This window comes from Oryctolagus cuniculus, chromosome 12 (assembly GCF_051225735.1).
Source record: "Oryctolagus cuniculus isolate XC-2025 breed Fujian yellow rabbit chromosome 12, ASM5122573v1, whole genome shotgun sequence".
Lineage (NCBI taxonomy): Eukaryota > Metazoa > Chordata > Mammalia > Lagomorpha > Leporidae > Oryctolagus > Oryctolagus cuniculus.
The window spans coordinates 74,950,783-74,973,602 of NC_142878.1; the positions used below are offsets into that span (position 1 = coordinate 74,950,783).

General features: G+C 51.1%; 1 protein-coding gene across 1 annotated transcript; it reads right to left on the reverse strand.

The window, feature by feature from the left end:
- Window positions 1–16,193: 16,193 nt before the first annotated feature.
- Window positions 16,194–19,091, reverse strand: BCL2L10 (BCL2 like 10). The gene is made up of 2 exons (XM_008268994.5): window positions 18,573–19,091; window positions 16,194–16,874 (listed from the first exon to the last, which is right to left on the reverse strand). Exons 1-2 carry the CDS (start codon window positions 18,999–19,001, stop codon window positions 16,740–16,742), a joined length of 564 nt encoding a protein of 187 aa, XP_008267216.4. The 5' UTR covers window positions 19,002–19,091; the 3' UTR covers window positions 16,194–16,739.
- Window positions 19,092–22,820: the final 3,729 nt, after the last annotated feature.

Sequence of the window (22,820 nt, forward strand, 5' to 3'; positions counted from 1 at the left end):
CTACTTTCGCAGGCACATTAGCAGGGGGCTGGGTTGGAAGCAGAGCAGCTGGGATTTGAACCGGATACTCTAGAATGGGATTCTGAATGGGATGCCGGAGTGACAAGCTGCAGGTCAACCCTCCACACCACAGCGCCATCCCCAGGTGCTGCCATCATGCCGTCCTCTCCTGGGACCCCAGCCAGAGCCAGATGCTTGGGGGCGGGAAGCCAGCCCAGCTGCTTCAACTCTAGTTCATGTCCAGCCAGCTCCCAAGGACTCTTCCTTCCTCTGCTCCCAGGCTGGGCATTATTCCATAGCTCTGTGGGAGAAACGCCCACGCCCCTGGATTTGCTCTTCATTCCATGAAGTGGGCTAGAGATTCCCTCGGCTCTGCTGCTTCCGGAAACTTCTTCCCATTGACCCAACATGTAGAAATTCCACATGCTGGTGGCATGGCTCCCAGCTTCCTAATGCTACTATTGTTTACTCAACTATACTCTGCCCTTCCTGGGGCAGGAAGGAGGAGGTTAAGATACTCACTATTTATGTTTAAAATATTTACGCTTAAAAATGCATATGCAGTCATTTGCCCATAACGTTTGAGAACTTTGCACAGTTGATCTCCTATGAAAACTCACACTTTCAAGTAACGTTTGAGAGGGAGATGATAAAACACAGAGGATAAGAAGTCCCCCCCCCCCCATTAAACCTTGTGTTTATAACAAAACAAAAACCCTCAAGTGATCACAGGTGCAAGACGGAAATACAACGCAGGTGAGACGTGAACCCCTCTGTCACTCACAGGGCTGCCCGAGGGAACGGCGCTCCCCTCTTCATAGCAATGGGAGCTCATGTTTTCTCACGTCATGAACAGGTTCTCATCTCTGACGACTGATATACACGTGATGCTCGGACTGTCCCTCTTCTAGCAGAGTGAGCAGATAAGGATGAAGGCAACACACCAGGCAACTGGGATTCAGCCAAGCGGCTGGACAGCTGTACCGGCTAGCAGAACAATATCAGCATTTCCTCCTCAGAACTCACAAATTGCAATGAAATGTCCACAAAGTGCATAAATACAGGGAGAACTCATTTTTTCAGAGTTGCCAATGACCACTGAGCTTGCCTCGTCCCTTATTAGGTCACACTGATGGCACTTGAGGGAGAACTGCCAGGGTGTTTGGATTTGCTACAGCAACCATGTAGATATAATCGGTACTTATCTTCCCAGTGTCTACAATTCTACTTCTCCCATTTCAAAATAGTAATGGTGGCTACTGGCTTCCACACACGAGCCCATCAAGCCACCTGTCAGGAAATCAGTCTACAGAATTCAGACATTCAAACATCAAAGTCCCGAGAAAACTAATGAACGCCATTAGCTCTCTCCATACATCTGTGGCAGAGGAATTTAGACCCAAAGCATCAATGCTTCAAGAGAAATATAAGAACGCTCAATTAGAAATGTAGACTTACCTCTCCAAGTGAAAAAAAGGAAAACAAAAACAAACATAAAAAACAAAACCTGAGTGTTTTCTAGTATCACAAAGACCAGGAGCAAGGTGGCTAACAAGACAGACACCCGGCCGTTCCCAAGTTCTCCACTGAAACACAGCGCCATGCTTCCATCTGGATGACCATTCATTCCAAAGTCACTGCTCAAGACAGAGCGGGATGTGGCTCCCCCGATCCCGCGAAGCACCCCTGCCCCAGGTAGCCCCTCCACAGGGAGACGCACGACGGAGCCACGGGCCTGCCGCCCAAGCCCAGGCAGACTGCGGGAGGAACAGGAGCAGCTGACGTGAAACCCGGCCCCTACACCCCATTCCTTGCCTACCTGACTATGGTAGAGAGGTGGGCACCACCGAACTCCTGCGGTAGGTTTCCAGCGTCCGGGGACGTGAATAGCAAACACCTCTCTCCCCCAAAGCATCCTTAGCTTTTTAAAAATTTCCTTTGTGTGGCTGATTTCCATAACTCAACCTTTTTCTGTGGCAAGGCAGCACTGACAAGCCTCCGTACGCTTTTTTAAAGATTTATTTGAAAGTCAGGGAGGAGGGAGGAGGGAGGAGGGAGGAGGGAGAGATCTTCCATCACTCCCCAATTGGCTGCAATGGCCGGAGCTGTGCCGATCCGAAGCCAGGAGCCAGGAGCTTCTTCCTGGTCTCCCAAGCGGGTGCAGGGGCCCAAGGACTTGGGCCATCTTCTGCTTTCCCAGGCCATAGCAGAGAGCTAGATGGGAAGTAGAACAGCCGGGACTCAAACAGGCACCCATATGGGATGCCGGCGCTTCAGGCCAGGGCGTTAACCCACTGTGCCACAGGGCTGGCCCCTGATGACGCATCTTTAAAAACCTCCATACGGAAGCCCCTGAGAGTTGGCCAGTGGGATGTGACCGCTGACCAGAGGAAGGCAGCCACTCCCAGAAGAGGAGCAAAGTCTTACAGGGTGGCCGGGGAAAGGGAAGTCAGCTGTTTTTGGAATTTATCATTCTTACGACGCAAAACCGGGAGTCAGAGGCACCTGTGGAGTACCTGCTGGCCTGCAGGGTCTATCAGGCAGAGCAGGGGCAGGCGGTGGCCTCACCTCACACAGCAGCCACAGGCTGTGCACAGACGGGAGCCCCGGCCCGCAGCTGAGCAGGCACAGCAGTGGCGTCAGGTGACACCTGTTGGGTGCATGTTAGGTGCCAGGCTGTGGCTAAGGACTCCGTACGAGATCATTCAGTTCCCCGACAGCTCCACATTGGAAACTCTTACCAATAGCACTTCCTCCTCTGAGGGGGTAACACTCAAAGGGAGATGACATAACTCAACGTGGTGATTTCTCTCTTGCTCAGGTGTGGGTGCTCTCTCTTGGGAGAGGCCCTACACCCAGCCAGCCACTCTCTGAGAGCCTTGATTGGGGGAAGGTCAGGTTCAGGGGTGTGTGTCCAGCAAAATGCAAGGAGGTGAAACCAAAATGCATGAAGCAGAAGCAGCTCATTACTTATGGCTCGCGAAGGTGAGTGGTGTCCATGACAGTGACCGCGGCTGGCGAAGAACCTGCACACAGCAGGGAGCGGGGCTGTAGACACCGGGGAGCTGTGGGACCTGCCTCTGTCAAGGTCAGGGTCCTTCTCCCTGAGGCTTCCAGAGGGGAAGGCGGGGCGTGGTTGGCTTAAAGAAAGCACGTGTGAAGGCGGGGCCTGCCTCTTTGACCCCGGTGTTGGCCATTCTTGTTCCTCATGGTCAGCAGCTGCGGGCTGGGCTGGGCCAAATTGCAACTATGTGAAGGGGTGCCTGGTAGTGATGGGGCCCGGCTGGGTTTCCAACAACTTAGGTCAGGCCTGAAGATGGATGCTGTGCCAACAACTGCACTGAGCAAACTTCTGACACGTGACCAGTGCCATTCAACTCAGAAGTACAAGAGCTGACAGTGCAGCAGGTGGCGTGGGGTCCAGCCCATCTTTTTCTTCTTCTTTTTTTCTAAAGATTAATTGTCTTTATTTGAAAGGCAGAGTTACAGAGAAGCAGAGGCAGAGAGAGAGAGAGAGAGAGAGAGAGAGAGAGGTCTTTTATCCACTGGTTCACTCCCCAATTGGCCGCAACAAGCAGAGCTGTGCTGATCTGAAGCCAGGAGCCAGGAGCTTCTTCCTGGTCTCCCATATGGGTGCAGGGGCCCAAGCACTTGAGCCATCTTCTGCTACTTTCCCAGGCTATAGCAGAAAGCTGGATAGGAAGAGGATCTGCTGGGACTCGAACCGGCGCCCATATGGGATGTCGGCACAGCAGGTGGCGGCTTTACCTGCTACGCCACAGGGCTGGCCCCCATCTTTTTTATTTGACAGGTAGAGATATAGACAGTGAGAAAGAGAGACAGAGAGAAAGGTCTTCCTTCCGTTGGCTCACCCCTCCCACCCCCCCGCAATTGGCTGCCACGGCCAGAATTGTGCCGATCCAAAGCCAGGAGCCAGGTGATTCCTCCTGGTCTCCCATGCGGGTGCAGGGCCCAAGCACTTGGGCCATCCTCCACTGCCTTCGTGGGCCACAGCAGAGAGCTGGACTGGAAGAGGAGCAACCGGGACTAGAACCTGGCGTCCATATGGGATGCCGGCGCCACAGGCGGAGGATTAGCCAAGTAAGCCACGGCACCGGCCCCCATTTTTTTTTTTTCTTAAAAAAAAAAAAAATATTGCTAAGCCGGCGCCGTGGCTCAATAGGCTAATCCTCCACCTTGCGGCGCCAGCACACCGGGTTCTAGTCCCGGTTGGGGCGCCGGATTCGGTCCCGGTTGCCCCTCTTCCAGGCCAGCTCTCTGCTATGGCCAGGGAGTGCAGTGGAGGATGGCCCAGGTGCTTGGGCCCTGCACCCCATGGGAGACCAGGAAAAAACACCTGGCTCCTGGCTCCTGCCATCGGATCAGCGCGGTGCGCCAGCTGCAGCGGCGGCCATTGGAGGGTGAACCAACGGCAAAGGAAGACCTTTCTCTCTCTGTCTCTCTCTCTCACTGTCCACTCTGCCTGTCAAAAATTAAAAAAAAAAAAAAAATTGCTTTTTCCTTCCACGAAGGTTTAATGCATTTCTGATTAACATGTAATAGTTGTACACATTTATGGGGTACAGAGTTATATTTCAAGACTTTTATGTAGTATATACTGATCAAATCTGGGTAACTAGCATTTCCATATCCATTGTCTTCTCAGTGTTTGGAGCCTTCAAACTCCTCTCCTCTGGTTCACGTAAACCACGTCCTGGGTGATGTGAGGTCTTGTCGCACCGCAGTGCTGCGGAGCTGACCCTGGCTCCTTCCCTCCAGCTCTGCCGGCATCCACTCTCCCCTCCCCAGGCCTTCCCAGCCTCTAGGAACCACTCTTCTCCTCCACTCAGCTCAGCGTTTGCAGCTTCCACGTAGGAGAGAGAATGTGCAGTGCCTGTGTTTCTGTGCCTGCCGGCCTGTCTTCTCAGTTGGACATCTGGCTGCCAGCTGTGAGGAAGCCTCGGGATGAGACCCAGGGTGGGGGGATGCGGGGTGATGGCAGAGACTGATGCTTTGGAAGTCAGGTGACCTTGATTCCAAATGTGGCCGCTAAGCAATTGCCTCTCTTTGGGCCACTCAATCTGCCAAACCCTCAGTTTCCTCAAAAGAGCAAGACTCAGCAGAGAGTCAAGTCTTAACAAGTGATAATTAACCATTAGAAATTATTTAATTAATATATTCTATTTGCTTATTTTTATTTATTTGAAAGGAAGAGAGCCTGAGATAGTTAGGGAGAGCGAACGATCTTCCATCCTCTGGTTTGCTTCCTACATGCCCCCAATAGCAAGCGTGCCTAGAAACCATTGGAGTCTTCCAAAAGGGTGGCAGGGACCCAAGCACTTGCGCCATTGCCTCTGTCTCCCAGGGCGCAGATCGGCAGGAAAGTGGATTGGAAGTGGAGGAGCCAGGACTTGAATCAGGCACTCTGATATGGGATATGCATTTCCCAAGCAGTGGCTTATCCACTTGAGCAAACCCTCACTCCTATAAGTTGTTATTGATACTCGTGGGTCTCGGCAGGAGTGACCACATGGAGGACAGTTTAGATAAAGGTAAAGGAGGAAAAAGAAAAAGCCCTGTATACGCAGGATCATTTAGATGTTAAATCCCCAATTACCCATGAAACACTTGGGGAAAAAATCCAAGTTGATTTTATAAATTTTCAAGTCAGAAAGCAGAAGCTCAGGGGATTAAACTGAGTGGGGGCCGGCGCCGCGGCTCACTAGGCTAATCCTCCGCCTAGCGGCGCCGGCACACCAGGTTCTAGTCCCGGTCGGGGCGCTGGATTCTGTCCCGGTTGCCCCTCTTCCAGGCCAGCTCTCTGCTGTGGCCAGGGAGTGCAATGGAGGATGGCCCAGGTGCTTGGGCCCTGCACCCCATGGGAGACCAGGAAAAGCACCTGGCTCCTGGCTCCTGCCATCGGATCAGCGCGGTGCGCCGGCCGCAGCGCGCCAGCCGCGGCGGCCATTGGAGGGTGAACCAACGGCAAAGGAAGACCTTTCTCTCTGTCTCTCTCTCTCACTGTCCACTCTGCCTGTCAAAAAAAAAATAAATAAATAAACTGAGTGGGGCCAAGAGCAGTTATTGACCCTTCAAGCCCACCAGAAGGAACTCTGCCACGACTAGCACGTGAGGCATTGAGACGGATCACTGACTAACATGGACTCTTTAAAAAAAATAAAATGTCCAGGGCCTTGGCCATTGGACCGGGTCCCAAGCTGAGATGCATTCCTGAGCCCTGGGCTGAGCAGGGGTGACTGCGGCACACCCTGCCCCAGAGCCCCCTTGGCGTTGTTCTGTGGTGATGGCCAAGCTGGTGGACTTGCCTCTTCCTCCTCCTCCTCAGCTTGAGGAGAGCGTGGCCGGGAACTGGCGCACAGCCCCTGCTGCTGCGCACCTCCTCCTTCCTCGCCAGACCTCTAACTCCCCTCCCAGCCTGGCTCTCAGCTGGGGCCCTGGCGTTGTAGCTCATGGAGGAAAGGACAGAAATCGGCACTGAGCTGGCACACAGGCTCTCTCCACTCTATCATCCCAGCCCTGTGCATCAGGGAGCTCCTGCCAAGGGGCTTCCAAATGCCCGTCGGAGAAGGGAATGCAGAGATAAGCGTGTTTTGGTGCAAACAAATTTGAAATGTATGCATGGTGTTTTCATGAGCTGCATTTTCTGTGAGCTTCGTGAAGACCCCTTGTCCTTGACCTCTGGAGCCTGTCTCTTACCTTTCCCACACCAGCACGTGCTCCGTCTCGGGCACCAGCTGTCGCTCCCCGTCTTCGTGGAGGAACGACACAGGACCCTGCGCTGTTCTTTCGTCTGCTCGGCCCTCCCCAGGTTTGCTGCTGGTTCTTCCCGGGTTGGCTACTATCCCTTCCACCTCCGTGGAAGGGCAGTTCCCCCTGGCCGCATTCCCCACTTCCGCAGGGGAACGGCACACCGCCGGCCGGCTTTCTCGGGGGGCTGCACAGGTGTTCCCTCAGATGTTCCCCTTAGATGTTCCTTGGTGCATGCCGTCTCTCTCCTCCTTTATAGTCCTCCTCCGCCAATCCCAACTCGGCTGCCCACACGCCGAGTACGCTGCTCTCCAATCAGGAGCAAGTCCTACAGTTAATTGGTTGAACTGGAGGCAGCTGCGCAGAAGCTGTTTACTTCTCTCCCAGCGCCATATTGTGGGAGAGCAGATGCATAGAATAAGTCTTAATTCCAGTAACTTAGTCCAGTCCGGATTGCTCCCCACAACCAGCCCCATCAGTGATTGAGTGTGCTGCCATTTCTCTCTTTAGGTAAAAACAAGCCCTCCCTCCAACTGGAAAAAGTTGAGTAGGGATGAATCATTAAATCATACTAAGGTGCTACAGTTAATGTTGCTACTTTGATCATGATATTGTAATTATGGCTTTTAAGCTTTCCTCTTTGAACAATATATGGAAGCTGCCAGTGGTAAAATAATTTTTAAAATACTGCAATCAAAACAGGAAAATGGGGCTGGTGCTGTGGCGCAGCAGGTTAAAACCCTGGCCTGAAGTGCCAGCATCCTATATGGGCACTGGTTCTAGTCCTGGCAGTTTCAGTTCTGATCCAGCTCTCTGCTGTGGCCTGGGAAAGCAGTAGAAGATGGCCCAAGTCCTTGGGCCCCTGCACCCACGTGGGATCCTGGAGGAAGCTCTTGGCTCCTGGCTTTGGATCGGCGCAGCTCTGGCCGTTTGTGGCCATCTGGGGAGTGAACCAGCGGATACCTCTCTCTCTGTCTCTACCTCTCTCTGTAACTCTTTCCAATAAATAAAAAAAAAAAAATAAAAAAATTAAAAAAAAAAAACAAAACAGGAAAGTTGTAGACCAAAGAAGATTGTGAGATATCAGTAGCTGGGGCCGGTGCTATGGCCTGGTGGGTTAAACTGCCACTTGTGATGGCAGCATCCCAGATGAGTGCTGGTTCAAGTCCTGGCTACTCTGCATCTGATCCAGCTCCCTGCTAACGCACCTGGGAAAGCAGCGGAGGATGGCCCACGTGCTTGGCCCCTGCACCCACGTGGGGGACCCAGATAGAATTCTAGGCTCCTGGTTGTGGCCTGGTCCAGCACTGGTGATTGCAGCCATTTGTGGAGTGAACTAGCAGTTGGAAAATCTCTTTCTCTCTCCCACTCACTCTGTAACTCTTTTGAATAAATTCAAAAAATTTTAAAAATTAATAGCTGTTGAATCTGTGTTAATGAATACATGTGGGTTCACTTTATTCCTCTGTGTTCTTATACGCACTTGACATTGTACATGAAAAGGGGAAGATAATCGTCCCAGTTCCACTGCTTCTCATTCAGGCTCCCCCGAACCATTCCACCCAAATTGCCTCTCTTAAGATCACTGATGACCTCCACATCATTAAATCCAATGGTTGTTTCCAAGACTCACCCCGCATGACCCATCAGCAAGATTTAGCCGTTGGTCACTCTTCCTACTGTGCAAGCTTTTTTCACCTACCATCCAGGAAAACAGCCTGGTGAATAGCGGTGACGTGATTCTCACCTCCCTAACTCTGTTGCATTAATATTACTTCTGAAACCCAGACCATGTGCTGGATTCCCATCCTGGAACTGGGTTGGTTTGGAGAACAGGATGTGTCTAAGGCAGAAGGCAAGTTCTGGCAGTGGGTCACAGAGGCAGCATTGTGACCATTAACCAAGGCAGCTCCGAAGTCAAGGCTGCCTAATAGTGGGTCTGCATAACTGGTAACAAAAGATGCCCCCGGGACATCTGAACAGGGGTCCACAACAGCCCCAGAGTTCCTTGGACTGGGAGTGTCTCATTCATTTCGGTGTTCAGATGGGTTCCATAGTCTCCCTGCTCTCTCCCACATGGACGCTGTGATGAGCACAGGGCGTGCATGTGCAGTGCACAGGTCGGAGTCCATGCCCTCGAGGAAGGTATGGTTCAGTGTGTGACCCAAGTCAGCAGCCACAGTCTGAGCCATGAGCATGCACATAGGATGGGATGTGGGGCAGCAGAAGGTCCTTCCAAGGGGCTTCTAGAAGAGAACACACTTGGGTGAGTCTGGAATAGCCAGTAGGATTTGGCCGCATAAAGAATTCCAGTGGTGTGTGTTTTGTTTACGTGTTAAGACTCCTATTGGAATAACTGGGTTTGAATCCTGTATCTGGCTCCTGACTCCAGATTCCTGCAGATGAACACTCTGCCAGGAAGTGGGTGATGGATGGCGTGAGTAGCTGGATCTCTCTCATGCTTGTGGGAGACCTGGAATGAGTTCCTGAGCTCTAGATTCAGCCTGCCCGGCCCCAGCCATGTGGGCATTTGCGGAGTAAGTCAGAGAGTGGGAGCCAGCTCTCTTACTCTGCCACTCAAATTAAAAAAAAAAATTTCCATAGTGAGAGGGCAGATGGAAAGATAGGAACACACAGAACAAACCCTCCAGTTGAGGGAGTTATAATCTCTTCTACAAAGAAGGAACACAGTAGGGAAGGGGCAGGAGAAGGGGGAGCATGGGTAGGAAGATCTGTGCACAGCATGACAGAAGGCCAGGAGTTGGATAAGATGCTGATCACACAGGGCCTTGAGGCTGAATTTTAACCACTTAAACTCAACAAAGCCGGAGGGCACTCTGAGAGGACTGAAACATGGGAAGCTTGACATCCACAGTTTGGTGTTTTTTTTTTTAAGGATGTATTTCATTCATTTTTTGAATATTTATTTATTTATTTATTTGAAAGTCAGAGTTACATAGAGAAGAAGAGGAGAGAGAGAGAGGTGTCTTCTATCTGCTGATTCACTCCCCAGATGGCTGCAATGGCCAGAGCTGCACTGATCCGAAGCCAGGAGCCTGGAGCTTCCTCTGGGTCTCCCATGGGTGCAGAGGCCCAAGGACTTGGGCCATCTTCTGCTTTCCCAGGCTACAGCAGAGAGCTGGATCGGAAGTGGAGCAGCCGGGACTCGAATTTGCACCCATACGGGATGTTGGCACTGCAGGTGGCAGCTTTACCCACTACACCACAGCTCTGGCCCCATTATTCATTTTTTAAAAAAAGATTTATCCATCCATTTGAAAGGCGAGACCCTCTGCCCTATCCATACACATTGTCACGGTAGCCCCTGCCAACACATGGCGCCTGGGTACACAGCAGACCCCTGCCACCCGTGTGTCATGGCATTGCCAGTGTGAGGAAGAGAATGTTGGGGAGAAGGAGGGCTTGCACTCCACGCAGAAGACATAGGTGTTGATCAGAAAGCAGTTTGACCCTGTGACCCTGGTGGCTTCTGGCCTGGGCCGTGAAGGTGTTCGGACTTGATAAGCACCGCCTCCTGGTCCTTTCCATCAGCCTCTTGCTTCTGCTCTCCCTCTGCTCCTCAGGGCTCTCCACTCCTCTTGGGGCTCGAGCATCACTTCCACAGGGAGGTGGCCTGGAATCTTCCATTTAGCTGACCGGCTCGCGCTCATAATGTGGATTTCATTTTCTGGTTTTCAGTGTTTGCAGAGGGAAGGGTTTGGCCAAGATCACAGAACTGAATATTGTCGCTCCCCCTCTTCATGGAGGAACGACACAGGACCCTGCGCTGTTCTTTCGTCTGCTCGGCCCTTCCCGGGTTTGCTGCTGGTTCTTCCCGGGTTGGCTACTGTCCCTTCCACCTCCATGGAAGGGCGGTTCCCCCTGCCACATTCCCCACTTCCGCAGGGGAGCGGCACACCGCCGGCCGGCTCTCTCGGGGGCTGCACAGGTGTTCCCCTTAGATGTTCCCCTTAGATGTTCCTGGTGCATGCCGTCTCTCTCCTCCTTTATAGTCCTCCTCTGCCAATCCCAACTCGGCTGCCCACACGCCGAGTACGCTGCTCTCCTCCAATCAGGAGCAAGTCCTACAGTTTATTGGCTGAACTGGAGGCAGCTGTGTAGAAGCTGTTTTCTTCTCTCCCAGCGCCATATTGTGGGAGAGCAGATGCATAGAATAAGTCTTAATTCCAGTAACTTAGTCCAGTCTGGATTGCTCCCCACAAATATGTTTTGGTCAAGGCAGGAATTCCTGCTAGGTGGGAAACAGGGATCACTACCATTTACGAGCTTACACAATTAATCAAGGAGAAGAGAGGTGTAAGAGTTAAAAACGCAACATGAGTTAAAACGAATGAGCGTTCAGGGTAGCCAGATTTAGAATCTACACCCCGTCTCTTGTTATGGCAGCCATCCCAAATAATAAAGATGAGTGGCGGGTTCATGATTATTTTCTTAAAAATAAAGATGGCCATGCACGCAGACAGCAATGGTGAGAATGTCATGAACCAACGGACTAATGGGATTCTCTAGGCAGAGAGCCAGTGACAAAAAACAAAGGCCTTCAGGTGTCTGATTCCAGGCATGCTTGGCTTTGTATTGGTAATGAGCTTTGGTAGAAGACAAGGATTTGTGTTGCTGTCAATAATTTGTAGTTCATGTGAGGGAGATGAGAGAATGGAAGAGGGACAGTTAGATAAGGAAAAACTAAAATACAAGGCAGCAATTGAAAGTGATAGGCTGGCAGCTAGATAGGTCTGAGTGATCTGGCATCTTCACAGCCAGGCAGGTTAACTTTGTCAATCAGATGTCCACCTTCCCAGATGTCCCTGTGTCTTATCCCAGACCAAGAATGGGAGCTGTCATGAGGATACATGGAGATTAAGCTCTATGTGAAGTTTATGAAGATGTCCAATGGGGAGAGTGCTGACCACAGTTGGGGGTACTACTCAGGTTTCCTTTCTCTCCCCCAGCCTTGTGCATTCCTCTGGCACACGCAGGACAGGTGTTTCTCTGTGTGGGGTGGCCCAGAGCAGGCGTAACTATGCTCTCTCTATTAAATAAATCTGGTATCACTTGAGACCCTATCGGTGTCTCCACTTAGAATTTTTCTGTGAGGCAAGAACCTGGATTGGAAATGAATACAATATCCTCATGCTCACAGCAAAACCAACTATGGTGCTCAGTGCTTAGCACCAAGGACATACACTCTTGAAATCCCAGTCAATGTAGGCATTGGAGGGTTTCAACAAGCGGAGATGGGTGGGTAGAGATGGAGAATGTGTGAACAAATGAAAGGTTCAAAGGCTGAATCCCAGGGCAGCAGGTAGACTGGCAGGAGGAGGGGGAGTAAGGCAGGAAAGCCAGCTCAGGGGGCTTGGACCATTCCCAGTGGAGGCGATGAGGCACCCACACCATCTTGAACAAGAAGCTGCCCCTGAGTGTTTGGCTAGCACACTCCCGGGAGCAGAACTGCAGACGGATTGGGGGCATGCGAAAATGAAGCCCGGTTGGCGAGCTGGGAGGAGTTGCTAAGTCCTGAAGAACAGGAGGCAGGAAAGGCAGCTTGATGGAGCAGAGGACGTTTCATGACAGGAGAGGAAATACATCCTGGGAGTGGCAGTGGTGTGGGCCAGCAAAAGCAGCTGGGAAAGAGGGGACAGGCTCCCAAGGGGTTACAAGAGAATGGGAAAAATGGAGGCTGAAGATGCAGGAGGAACTTAAGATAAATGCACGGTCCTTCAAAGCAGGCAGGGGTAGGGCACTGGGCCAAAAGTTCTTGCTCTCCAAGACTTCAGGACTCTTACCCCATGAGAATGATTATTGGAGGCTGATGATGACGACGTCACTCTGAACTTGCATCTGGGTGACTGGACCACCATGGCAGCCAGTGCTCCATGGTGCTAACCATTCTTCCCCTCAAGAGCCCAGAAATCTTGGTTTGTGGAATAAACATCCACATGATAGAACAAAATGAAGTGACTACCATATGGGAAAAAACAATTTCCTTGCAGCTAGACATCCTAGCCAAAAACACGTCTGTAACTGGAGGTCCTCACCGCTCCACCATTCCGCTCCTGCTCACTTTCACTCTTAGGAGACGGTTTCTTACCTCGGAGGATGCACACAGGTGTCCCTAAGCCTCAGCTGACTCCAAGAACCTGAGCAAGGCCAGGTTTTAGGGTGGTCTGAGCAATGCCACTGCAGCTCTGTGCTCCCAAACTGTCAGAGTGAAGGGAAGTTCCAGAAGAAAAGACAACCATCAACAGACCAGAAATCAAGGGAATTCCTGCTAGTTAGAAAGCAGCTGTCACCACCATCCGTGAACTTATGCAATTAATCAAGGAAGCAACAATTAAGCATAATTGTTGAACGAGACACATTAATTGGAGCTAATGAGAGTTCAAGATAGCCAGATTTAGAATCTACATTAAAATTTTTTATGGCAGCCATAACCAAATTATAAATGTAATAGGGAAAAATTGATTCTGGGACTCAGGACTGAATTGATTTTCACTTGCAAAAAAAATTGGTTGAGCAGAAAAGGAAACTTGTATTCCAAGTAGCTTTGGGTACAACCACATTGTGAGATTTAGGCAATGGCACCCAAACTCCACATTCTACACTCCATTCTGCCTGTGAATCTCTGTGCACCTGTCTTCCAGTCAACCTCTGTCCATGCAGAAGAGACTCCAGCCAAGAGGGTCTCATCCAAGAGTGTCCACAGAAACCCTGGCATTGAGTCCTGGTAGCTCTGTTAGCAATGGGCTCTATTAGGCCAAGTTTGAGTCACATGCCCCCTCTCGGGGTAAAGTGGAGTTGACCCTACCAGGGTCATGGGGTCTAAGAACAGAGGAGGAATGAACTCCATGAGAAACCTAAGGGGTCACCACAAGAAGGAATGGCTTCTGGGAAGGCTCACAACATCCTGTACATATTCTATGCCCTATAGCCACAGAAGCCGAAGCTGGAACACATCAGGCAAGAACATGGAACTTACAGGAAGAAAGCTGTCAGAGACCTGAATAAATGGATAAGTCCATATTCTTTTTTATAAAATATGCATTTTAAAAAAAAATTTATTTATCCAAAAAGCAGAGTTACAGAGAGAGCGAGAACACGTTTCCATCTTCTGGTTCACTCCCCAAATGGCTAACAGCCAGGGCTGGGCCAGGCCAAAGCTAGGAGCCAGGAGCTTCATCTAGGTTTCCCATGTAGGTGCAGGGGTTTAAGGATTTGGGCCTCCTGTGCCACTTTCCAGGCGAATTAGCAGGGAGCTGGCCTGGAAGCGGAGCAGCCAGGACTCAAACTGGTGCCCACACAGGATGCTAGCATTGCAGTTCATGTTACGCCACAATGATGGCTCCAGTCCATGTTCTTAGAAGACATAATACTGTAAAGCTACTATGTATATCTAGGTTGATCCAATCCCATTCTGATCAAAATCCAAAAGTCAATGTCTAAATGCATTCTTTTTTAGGATCAACTTGTAAAAATAAGCAAATTGTTTATTTATTTATTTGAAAGACAGAGTGAGAGGGGTCTTCCATCTGATGGTTAAGTCCCCATATGGCCACAATGGCTGGAGCTGAGCCAGTCCGGAGCTGGGACCTTCTTCCAGGTCTCCTACATGGGGGCAGGGTTGCAAGGACTTGGGCCATCCTCTGCTGCTTTCCCAGGCACGTTAGTAGGGAGCCGCATCAGAAAAGGAGCTGCCAGGACTGGAACCGGCCCCACTATGGGATGCTGGTGCTATAGATGGTGGCTTTACCACTACACCACAGTGCTGGCCCCCCAAGTATTTTTTTTTTTAAAGAGAACAATGGCAGGAGTTAGATTTATTCCATCAGAGATTTCAACATACTGTGAACACAGTCATTGAGATACTCAGTATAGTCAATAGAATAAAGTACAGGGTATGTTCTCATCAGTAGGGGGAGAAAGGACAATGCTGTAATGTCTGCTCTAGCTCCATGAAAGGGTGAGTCCTATTTCATACTACACTAAAAACACAGAATGTTACAGTCTTGGGACAAAGACGGTCTTCCTAAAGATGGCCCAAATCTATAAAGGCAAACGTTTAGGAAGACTGCACATAAGCAAGAGGGTGAAGACGAAACATTTGCACCCCCTGGTCCTGGTCTAAATGTCAACTGGTGGACTCTGTTTGAAATGTAATTTGGTAGTAGCCCAGCTTTATATCTAAACTGTGACTCAGCTTCTCATTCTAGAGCTTTCCTGACAGCTAAATCACGCATGTGTGCCAGAGGAGGCACAGAAAATGTCCATGCAACGTTGTTTCTAATAGCCTGAAACAAGGGAAAACACCCTAAAATGTAGAGTGCTGGAGCATATCCTACAACAGAGGACATGCTGGCAAACACCAGCAGAGTGAGGCAGAGCTTCACGTTCTGAAGACAACTCACTCAGACGGCAAGAGCCCAGCACTGGTTTCGTTCTGTAAAATCCAGGTGCAGTCACGGCCACGAAGCCCTGGAGGGCACCGCGCTGTTCACCTTGCAGGTGAAGGGCTGACTGCAGAATGGAAGGAGGAAGACAAGAAGGAACTCTAAGTACCATCAGAAAAAGGGGTGCAGAACAGAGACAGGAGAGGACTTGCAGCCAAAACGAATTTATCCAAGCAAAAATAAATTCGCAGAGGTGGCCAACTGCCGGCGTGCACACAAACCAGAAATGTGGCAGAGGGCCCAGTCCTCCAGTGGGCTGGGCTTTATAGATCTTTGGATGGGCTAAGGGTCTGGAGGTAGGAGACAGCAGTTTGGGGAGAGTTTCTTTATACAGGTTATTTGCAGGCTTACAAACCTGGAAAAGAACGCAGAAGGTGGTGGTGGTGGGGGGAGTACAGTGTGGGACTGACCAGGTCTCTTGACAGAATGCAAGGGTAAAGGGAATTTAATTTCCTTTCCAGGCAAGGAACTAAAGGTGGCTGAGGCTTACATCCTGTTTCATCAAACACACCTCAGCAATGTTTAAAATAAATCATGATTCTTTATTTAATGATACAATAAAAAGGGGCTGGTGCTGTGGCATAGTGGGTAAAGCTGCTGCCTGTGGCACTGGCATCCCATATGGGCGCCTGTTCAAGTCCCGGCTGCTCCACTTCTGATCCAGCTCTCTGTTAATGCACCCAGGAAAGCAGCAGCAGATGGCTCAATTGCCCTGCACCCATGTGGGAGACCTGGAAGAAACTCCTGGCTTTGGACTGGCCCAGGTCTGGCTGTTGAAGCCATTTGAAGAGGGAACCAGCAGGTGGGAGATCTCTCTCTGTACCTCTCCCTCTCTCTCTGTAACTCTGCTTTACAAAAAATAAATAAATCTTTTTAAAAAAGAGATACAATAAAAAGGAAACTGTCATCAATTTGCTATTCTTAAGAACAATAAAGGCAGATTGAATCAGAGGAAAACCATTTTTAAAAAAGATATAAATTTATTAAAAATTTATTAGGGTCATAAAAGTTAATATATTAATTATATAAAACCTATTTCAAGTCCCAGGAATTTGATTTCAAAGAATTCCTTATAAAAGGTTTTACGTTATAGTCCTTGTTAATTGGGACCCAGACTGCCTTGGGAGATCATCTTGACCCTGAACCATGGTCCTGCAAAGTCAGTCAGCAGCAGCACATAAAATCACAGAGAAATGCCACAGGCTTGAGCTCCCTCTTATCCAACACACAGCAATAGCACCCTCTCTTCTACTGGATGGAATGCAGTCTGTTCTGAAATTCTCTGGAGCAGTGAGCCTCTGGAATCCCCATTTCCTTCACTCTAAGAACCATTTGTGTCCTTGTCCTAAGACCTCCGAGTTCTTGCCATGGGTTAAGCCACAGACTACACCGTGGCCCCAGGGCTCCTTGTATTCGTGGAATCCACCATGTCTCAGGAAGGTGCTCGCCTCGTTCTCACATCTTCAGCCATCACTCAGTTGGCCACAGTTGGGCAAGTAGAAAAGTTTACAACTCACGATACACGCGCGTCCAGGCGAAGAGTAAGGCTGTAGCTACAAAGCAGGACAGAAAAGTGCGGAGCAGCAGTCTTCTCCAGAAGGTCAGCGGTAAGGGAGTCCGGTAGAAGACACAAAAGCCATCCTACGAGGGGTGGGGAGACGAGAATTAGATGGCTCCCAGGCAGGAGAGTCCAGACGGAACAACAAAAGAGCTCTTGGGTTTAAAAAGTAAAGAAGGGGCAGGCATTCGGCACAACGTAAGGGGCCACTTGTGCTACCTGCACCCGTGTCAGGTTGGAGTGCCAGCTCCTTGGCTGCCGATTCCAGCTTCCTGCTAATGCACACCTTGGCAGACAGCAGGTGACAGCTCAAGGGCTTGGTCCCCACCACTCCTGTGGGAGACCTCCATTGAATTCTGCGTTTCCTGGCTTAGGTCTGGCCAAACCCTGGCTATTGCAGAGATCTGGGGCATCAACCCGCAGAAGAACTGTCTTTCAAATAATATGAAAATTAAAAATTTAAAACATAAAAAGATTCTGACCAACAAGCAACCTGTAATTAAGAACCTTTGGTGGATTAGGATTTTTACAAAGTAGTCCAACACTGTGGATCGACGCCACCATTTAATTGTGTCACTTAGAGCGGGAACATTCATGTGGACTCCCAACCAAGAGGGACACTGTGTTCTGAGCAAAGGACAGATGCGCTTTGGGAAGCTAACAGATCACTGTATTAAGTTACCACTTGAGGCAACTAAGCAGGCCATTCTGTTTAGGAAGGGACTTGAACTCCATGATGGTGGAGAGAGGCTAGGGAGAATTCTGTTTCCCCAATCTGAGATTCCTGCTTCTTGATTGGAGAGATTATTCCTGAGACAATGTTGATTATCCTCCCCAAATGAAACCGAACCATGTCCACCTCCCAGAGCACCCTTTAGGTGCAGAGAGCCGGGGTGGGGGTGGGGGTGGGGGTGTTGGGGATGCCTTGTTAAGACCAGAGGCTCAGGGGGGCTTCTTAGAAACTCAGCTGAAGGGCGTTCACAGACCCAGATGGCTGTGGGCCAGCCCAGACATCACGAACCGGCTGACACTTTATACTGCCCTGCCCTCCTCCAATGGTCCCCAGCTCAGCACCTAAAGGAGGCCTGAGTTACATTTTGGATGGTTTTTGAAGCCAATGCTTTTAACAGTGTGGCTACGTGTACCCTGTAACTCAGGTCACTTCAGCCATGCAACATGGAAGAAACAGGGGTTCTAGCTCGGCGGAATCCAAGAGGTCTGGTGTGGATCAAAGGCGTGGCTTTCCTCGATCATTACCGCCCGAAGGACCTGCCCTTCTAGCTCAGCCCTCAGACGAAGGACTTCAGCTGAAGGTAGTAGCTGGGAAACATGCCCCAACGGGGGGAGCCGGTGGCCGGTCTGTTAGTAGTGACGGCAGCCCCAGTCAGCGCCCCCTCTTGGTGACCGCGCGCACTTCCTAATCCCTTGGCCTTTCTCTCTGAGTGCTGTGGGGCTGGGCAAGGGGCTGCTTTTCTATTTCCAAGGCTTTTGGTCACCCGCAGCTTTGCGCTCAATCGGTCCGCGCGGCTGGTTCTGATGGGGGTGCCTAAGAGAGCCAGCCAGCAAGGCTGACGGCTGCCTGTATGGCTGCCCAGAGAGGAGGCACCCTGGCCTCCACACCGAACGTTCCAGCCCCTCTGAAACCAGCCTTTCTGCTTTCAAGAGATCTTGTTCGGGGGCTGGAGAGACTGGCCCCGCCGGGTTCCACCCAGTGCTGGCCTCGCGGGCGCATCCCCGGCTGCCCCACACCCCGCGTCCCCGCGCGCGCGCGTCGTGCTTACCCAGCCGCCTTGAGCCTGCAGCCAGGCGCGGTGCTGCCCTGCGAGGCGAGCGCACAGCAAGGCCACCAAGCGCTGGCAGTCCCGGGCGATTTCATTCCTCCTCACCCGCTGGGTGGTCACCGGCGGCCCTCTGTCCAGAAGCGTCCCGGCGAAGGTCACGAGCGTCACCACGCGGCCCCAGCTGAGGTCGTGGCCGTCGGAGAGCACGGCCTCCGCCACGCGCGCCGCCAGCTCGATGCGGTTGCCGGGGTAGCCGCGGTAGACGGAGAAGAAGGGCCAGTGGACCCGCTGAAGCTGCGTGGCCGCACAGCGCAGCACAGCCGCCTCGGGCGTGGACGGCTGCGGCTCAGGGGTGCCGGGCTCGCGGGCGCAGCACTCCAGGTAGTCGGTGAGCAGGCGCGCAGTGCGCTCCTCCAAAGCGTCTGCCATGGCCAGCCTCCGCTGGGGCCTCCACTTCCCGCCCAGCCCTTGTTTTTCAAGGTCGGGAGAGGAGGCTTTGATGGGACTCCCAGCTGCACCTGTTATAGTCCGGAGGGCGAGGCCCAGCCTTTCGCGTGTTCACCTGTGTCGTGTAGCAATCAGGCGCAGTGTGAGACTTGGGCTTATTATTCAGCTCTGGGCCTGGGGCCTTAGACTCTAAGGGACAATCAAGTTGAGCCCGGCTTTAGACTGCTTTTGTAAAATAATTTTTAAAAAGTTTACTTAAAAGGCAGAAAGACCTTGCACCTGCTGGTTCACTTCCCAGTTGCCCACAATGCAGGCAGAAGTCAGCAGCCAGGAACTTAATCCGTGTCTCCCACATGAGTGTCAGGGAGCAAAACACATAAGCCATCACCTGTTACCTCTCAGGGCATGAATCAGCAGGAAGCTGGAAGCGGAAGTGGAGCCGGAACTGGAACCCAGGCACTCCAGTACCAGTGTGGGTGTCCCAAGCTGCATCTTAACCCCTGCACCGAATACCTCCCCTCCCCCCACCGCTCCTCTTAAGGCGAAGTTGACAAGGGTTCCTCACAGCCCTGCCTTGAGGCCCTGGCCACAGTTATTCGTCATCTCTAGATGACGTCCCAACAGAAGCATCCAGGTGTGTTGGAGATGCGTTGATCTGGATGTGGTACAAGCGGCAGCAGACAGGGGAGTTCTCCGGGTGCTGTGTTCCTTCATTCACTCACATTTAGTCGGAGTCTTCGGGGTGCTAGGCCTCCTTTGTTAGCACTGGAGACAGAAGGGAGAACAGGCTGTGTTCTCAAGGGCCTTACAGTCAAGTGGTGGGTGGAGACAAAGGGATGTGCCATCACAGTAGAGTTTCATTCTCACCATAATAGAAGAGGAAGGGCAATCCAGTTCTAGGGCAGTGGCTCCTCCTTATACTACCGTTCCTGCATATCTTAGAGTTCTCTTCACACTTTGCTGTTCAGCCCCTCATTACAATCCCCTGCTATAGTAAACACTTTCTTTAAAGAAAAGATTTATTTATTTAAATAAAAAAGAGAGAGACATATCTTCCATCATCTGGTTCTCCCCTCAGATGGCTGTAATGGCCAGGGCTGGGCTAGGGCAAAGCCAGGAGCTTCATCTGGGCCTCCCACGTGGGTGCAGGGGCCCAAGGACTTGGGTCATCTTCCACCGCTTTCCCAAAGCTATTAGCAGGGAGCTGGATTGGAAGTGGAGCAGCCAGGACTTGAACTGGCGCCTATATGGGATGCCGGTGTCACAGGTGGTGTCTTTACCTGCTACACCACAGTGCCAGCCCTGTAAACACTTCTTATGTTAAACTTCCTCTGTTCATATGACTCCATGGCTTCTTTCTCGTGCGTGGACCCAGACTGATACAGAATTGGTACTGTGACATTGCCGGGTGTTCAGGGGCCTGGAGTACGTTGAGATATCCCTCTTAGCCTGAGCAACTACACGAAGAGAGGCTCAGCACATGGAAGGTGTCTCAGTTTGCTCTGCCTGCAGCAGCTGATGCCGAAAGCTGCTCTACCCTTGGGTCGTAGGATCCCATGGCTCCAATGGCACATGAAGTGTCAGGTACTGCTACAGGAAGCAGGCTGGCAAGCACTCATAGGAAGAATGATGTCGCATTCTGAAGCTAGTCAAAGCCTGCTCTGAACATAACCGTTCTCTGAGAGGCAGGCTCTGGCTTGCTCCTGGGTCATGGTGGGAGCTGATGGCCTGACCACGGGCTATCAGGCGACCACACAGCTTGAGTGTCTGCCACGAACTAGAGGCTGTCTGACCCACCTTGCCATAGAGTTGGAATGTGCACAGCACCAATCCTTCATCGAATGGGAATGGTGTATTAGAGCTGGAACGCAGGAAGCCCGGGAAGTGCAAGCGAATCATACGAGCAGGAGTCTCAGATCCTTCCACACCATTTCTGTGGCTTTGCCTCCCGTGCCCATGCCTATGGTCTCAGGATGTTGCTTATGACACTTGGCTGAGACAGAAAAACTCAAGCCTGCGTTACAAGTGGGTCTGTATGATGTGGGCATCGTACAGATGCCCACCACTCCTTCTTGTGGGCAGAAAGTCAAGCCATATTTTCGCTTGTCCACTGTGCATGGAGAGAGGGCGAGAGTACAGCTTTACATGGATCCATGGGCAGCTATTGGAAGGTCAGGGCCTTGAACAGAACAGGTTTGAAAGCTTGGGGACCAGGAAATCTTGTTTGTGGCTGGGCCCCTCTCATGGGCATAAACTGTGAAGATATTCATGTCCCATGGGATTCCCACCAAAGGGGGCATTCTCTGCTGCAGAGGAAGCAGTCCGGTGGACAGAACTGTGTGCCGCATGGGTGTCGGGCAGGCTCTCTACTCAGTGGTGCAACGCTTGCTCAACAGCCCTGAACAGAGATCACAGCAGCAGGGATGCAGGGGGTATAAGGGCTCATCAGCATGGAACTCTCTCCTTGAAGGCTTAGCCAGCTGCTACAGCTGTGTGCCCAACCCAGTAATAAAAATGCTTCCTGATAGAATCAGACAAATTTTGTTTCAAGAGAATAAAACCTTCCATTTGAACTGGTTTGAACATCTTATTTGTTCCAATCTGAATTAGCGAGTTAAATAAACATTTGGATGTAGGGTCACATCTTATTTGCAAGAGGTCCATGAGTTTGTCTTTGGAACATACTCGAGCAGCAGGCTCTCAGTTTTTTCTTAGATGTGCTGTTGTTGGTTGCGGGTGAGTGGTAAGTAAATTCTCTGGCCTTGCCATCGTTAACTCTCAATGAAATTAGTAGAACTAAGTAACAAATGAATAATTAACGTTTATACAGAATTTACTATCCACAAAATGTAAGGAGGCGGCTTGTAACCAGACTTGGTTAAAATCCTGGCTCTCTGGGTTATGGTGCAGTGGTTTAAGTAGCTGCCTGTGACATCAGCATCCTGTATGAGTGCCAGTTCGAATCCTGGCTGCTTGGTTCCCAATCCAGCTCCCTGCTAATGCGCCTGGGAAAGCATCAGAAGGCTGCCCAAGTGCTTGGGCCCCTGCACCCATGTGGGAGACCCAGAAGAAGCTCCTGGCTCTTGGCTTTGGCCTGGCCCCGCCCTAGTTTGGGAAGTGAACCAACAGATAGAAGATCTTTTTCTCCCTCTCTCTGTAACTCTGCCTTTCAAATAAATAAATAGATCTTTAAAAAAACAATCCGGTACCTTCACTTTTGAAGTTGTGGAACCGTAGGTCAGTTCTTCAACTCTCCTAACCTCAATTCCCCCACCTAAAAAGTGGAGTCAGTGTCCGTGTCACAGGGCTGTGACAAGGGTTACGTGACAAGGACGTATGCAAAGGGAGGAGTCTGAAAAGTGGCCCAGCGATGGATGAGGCGGGGGGCTTAGCATCATCCTCACAAAGGAAGCCCTGGCCCACTTCCGTCCCACTCGGTCCAGCTCCCCAGGGGAGGGGCCGGAAGGAGCTGTGTTGAACCTGCTGTTGACCTGGATGATTTTTTTTAAATAACTCCTTTTTATTTTAATTTATTTTAATTTATTTTTATTTTTGACAGGCAGAGTGGACAGTGAGAGAGAGAGAGAGAGAGACAGAGAGAAAGGTCTTCCTTTTGCCGTTGGTTCACCCTCCAATGGCCGCCGCGGCCAGCGCACTGCGGCCAGCACATCGCGCTGATCCGAAGCCAGGAGCCAGGTGCTTTTCCTGGTCTCCCATGCGGGTGCAGGGCCCAAGGACTTGGACCATCCTCCACTGCCTTCCTGTGCCACAGCAGAGAGCTGGCCTGGAAGAGGGGCAACC

What these genes read in the sequence shown, in the direction of transcription:
- BCL2L10 (XM_008268994.5), bottom strand. Translation starts at nt 19,001, where the DNA reads ATGGCAGACGCTTTGGAGGAGCGCACTGCGCGCCTGCTCACCGACTAC. An exon ending in TGCAGGCTCAAGGCGGCTGG is followed by an intron (nt 16,875 to 18,572) that starts GTAAGCACGACG and finishes CACCCCTCGTAG; the next exon opens with GATGGCTTTTGTGTCTTCTA.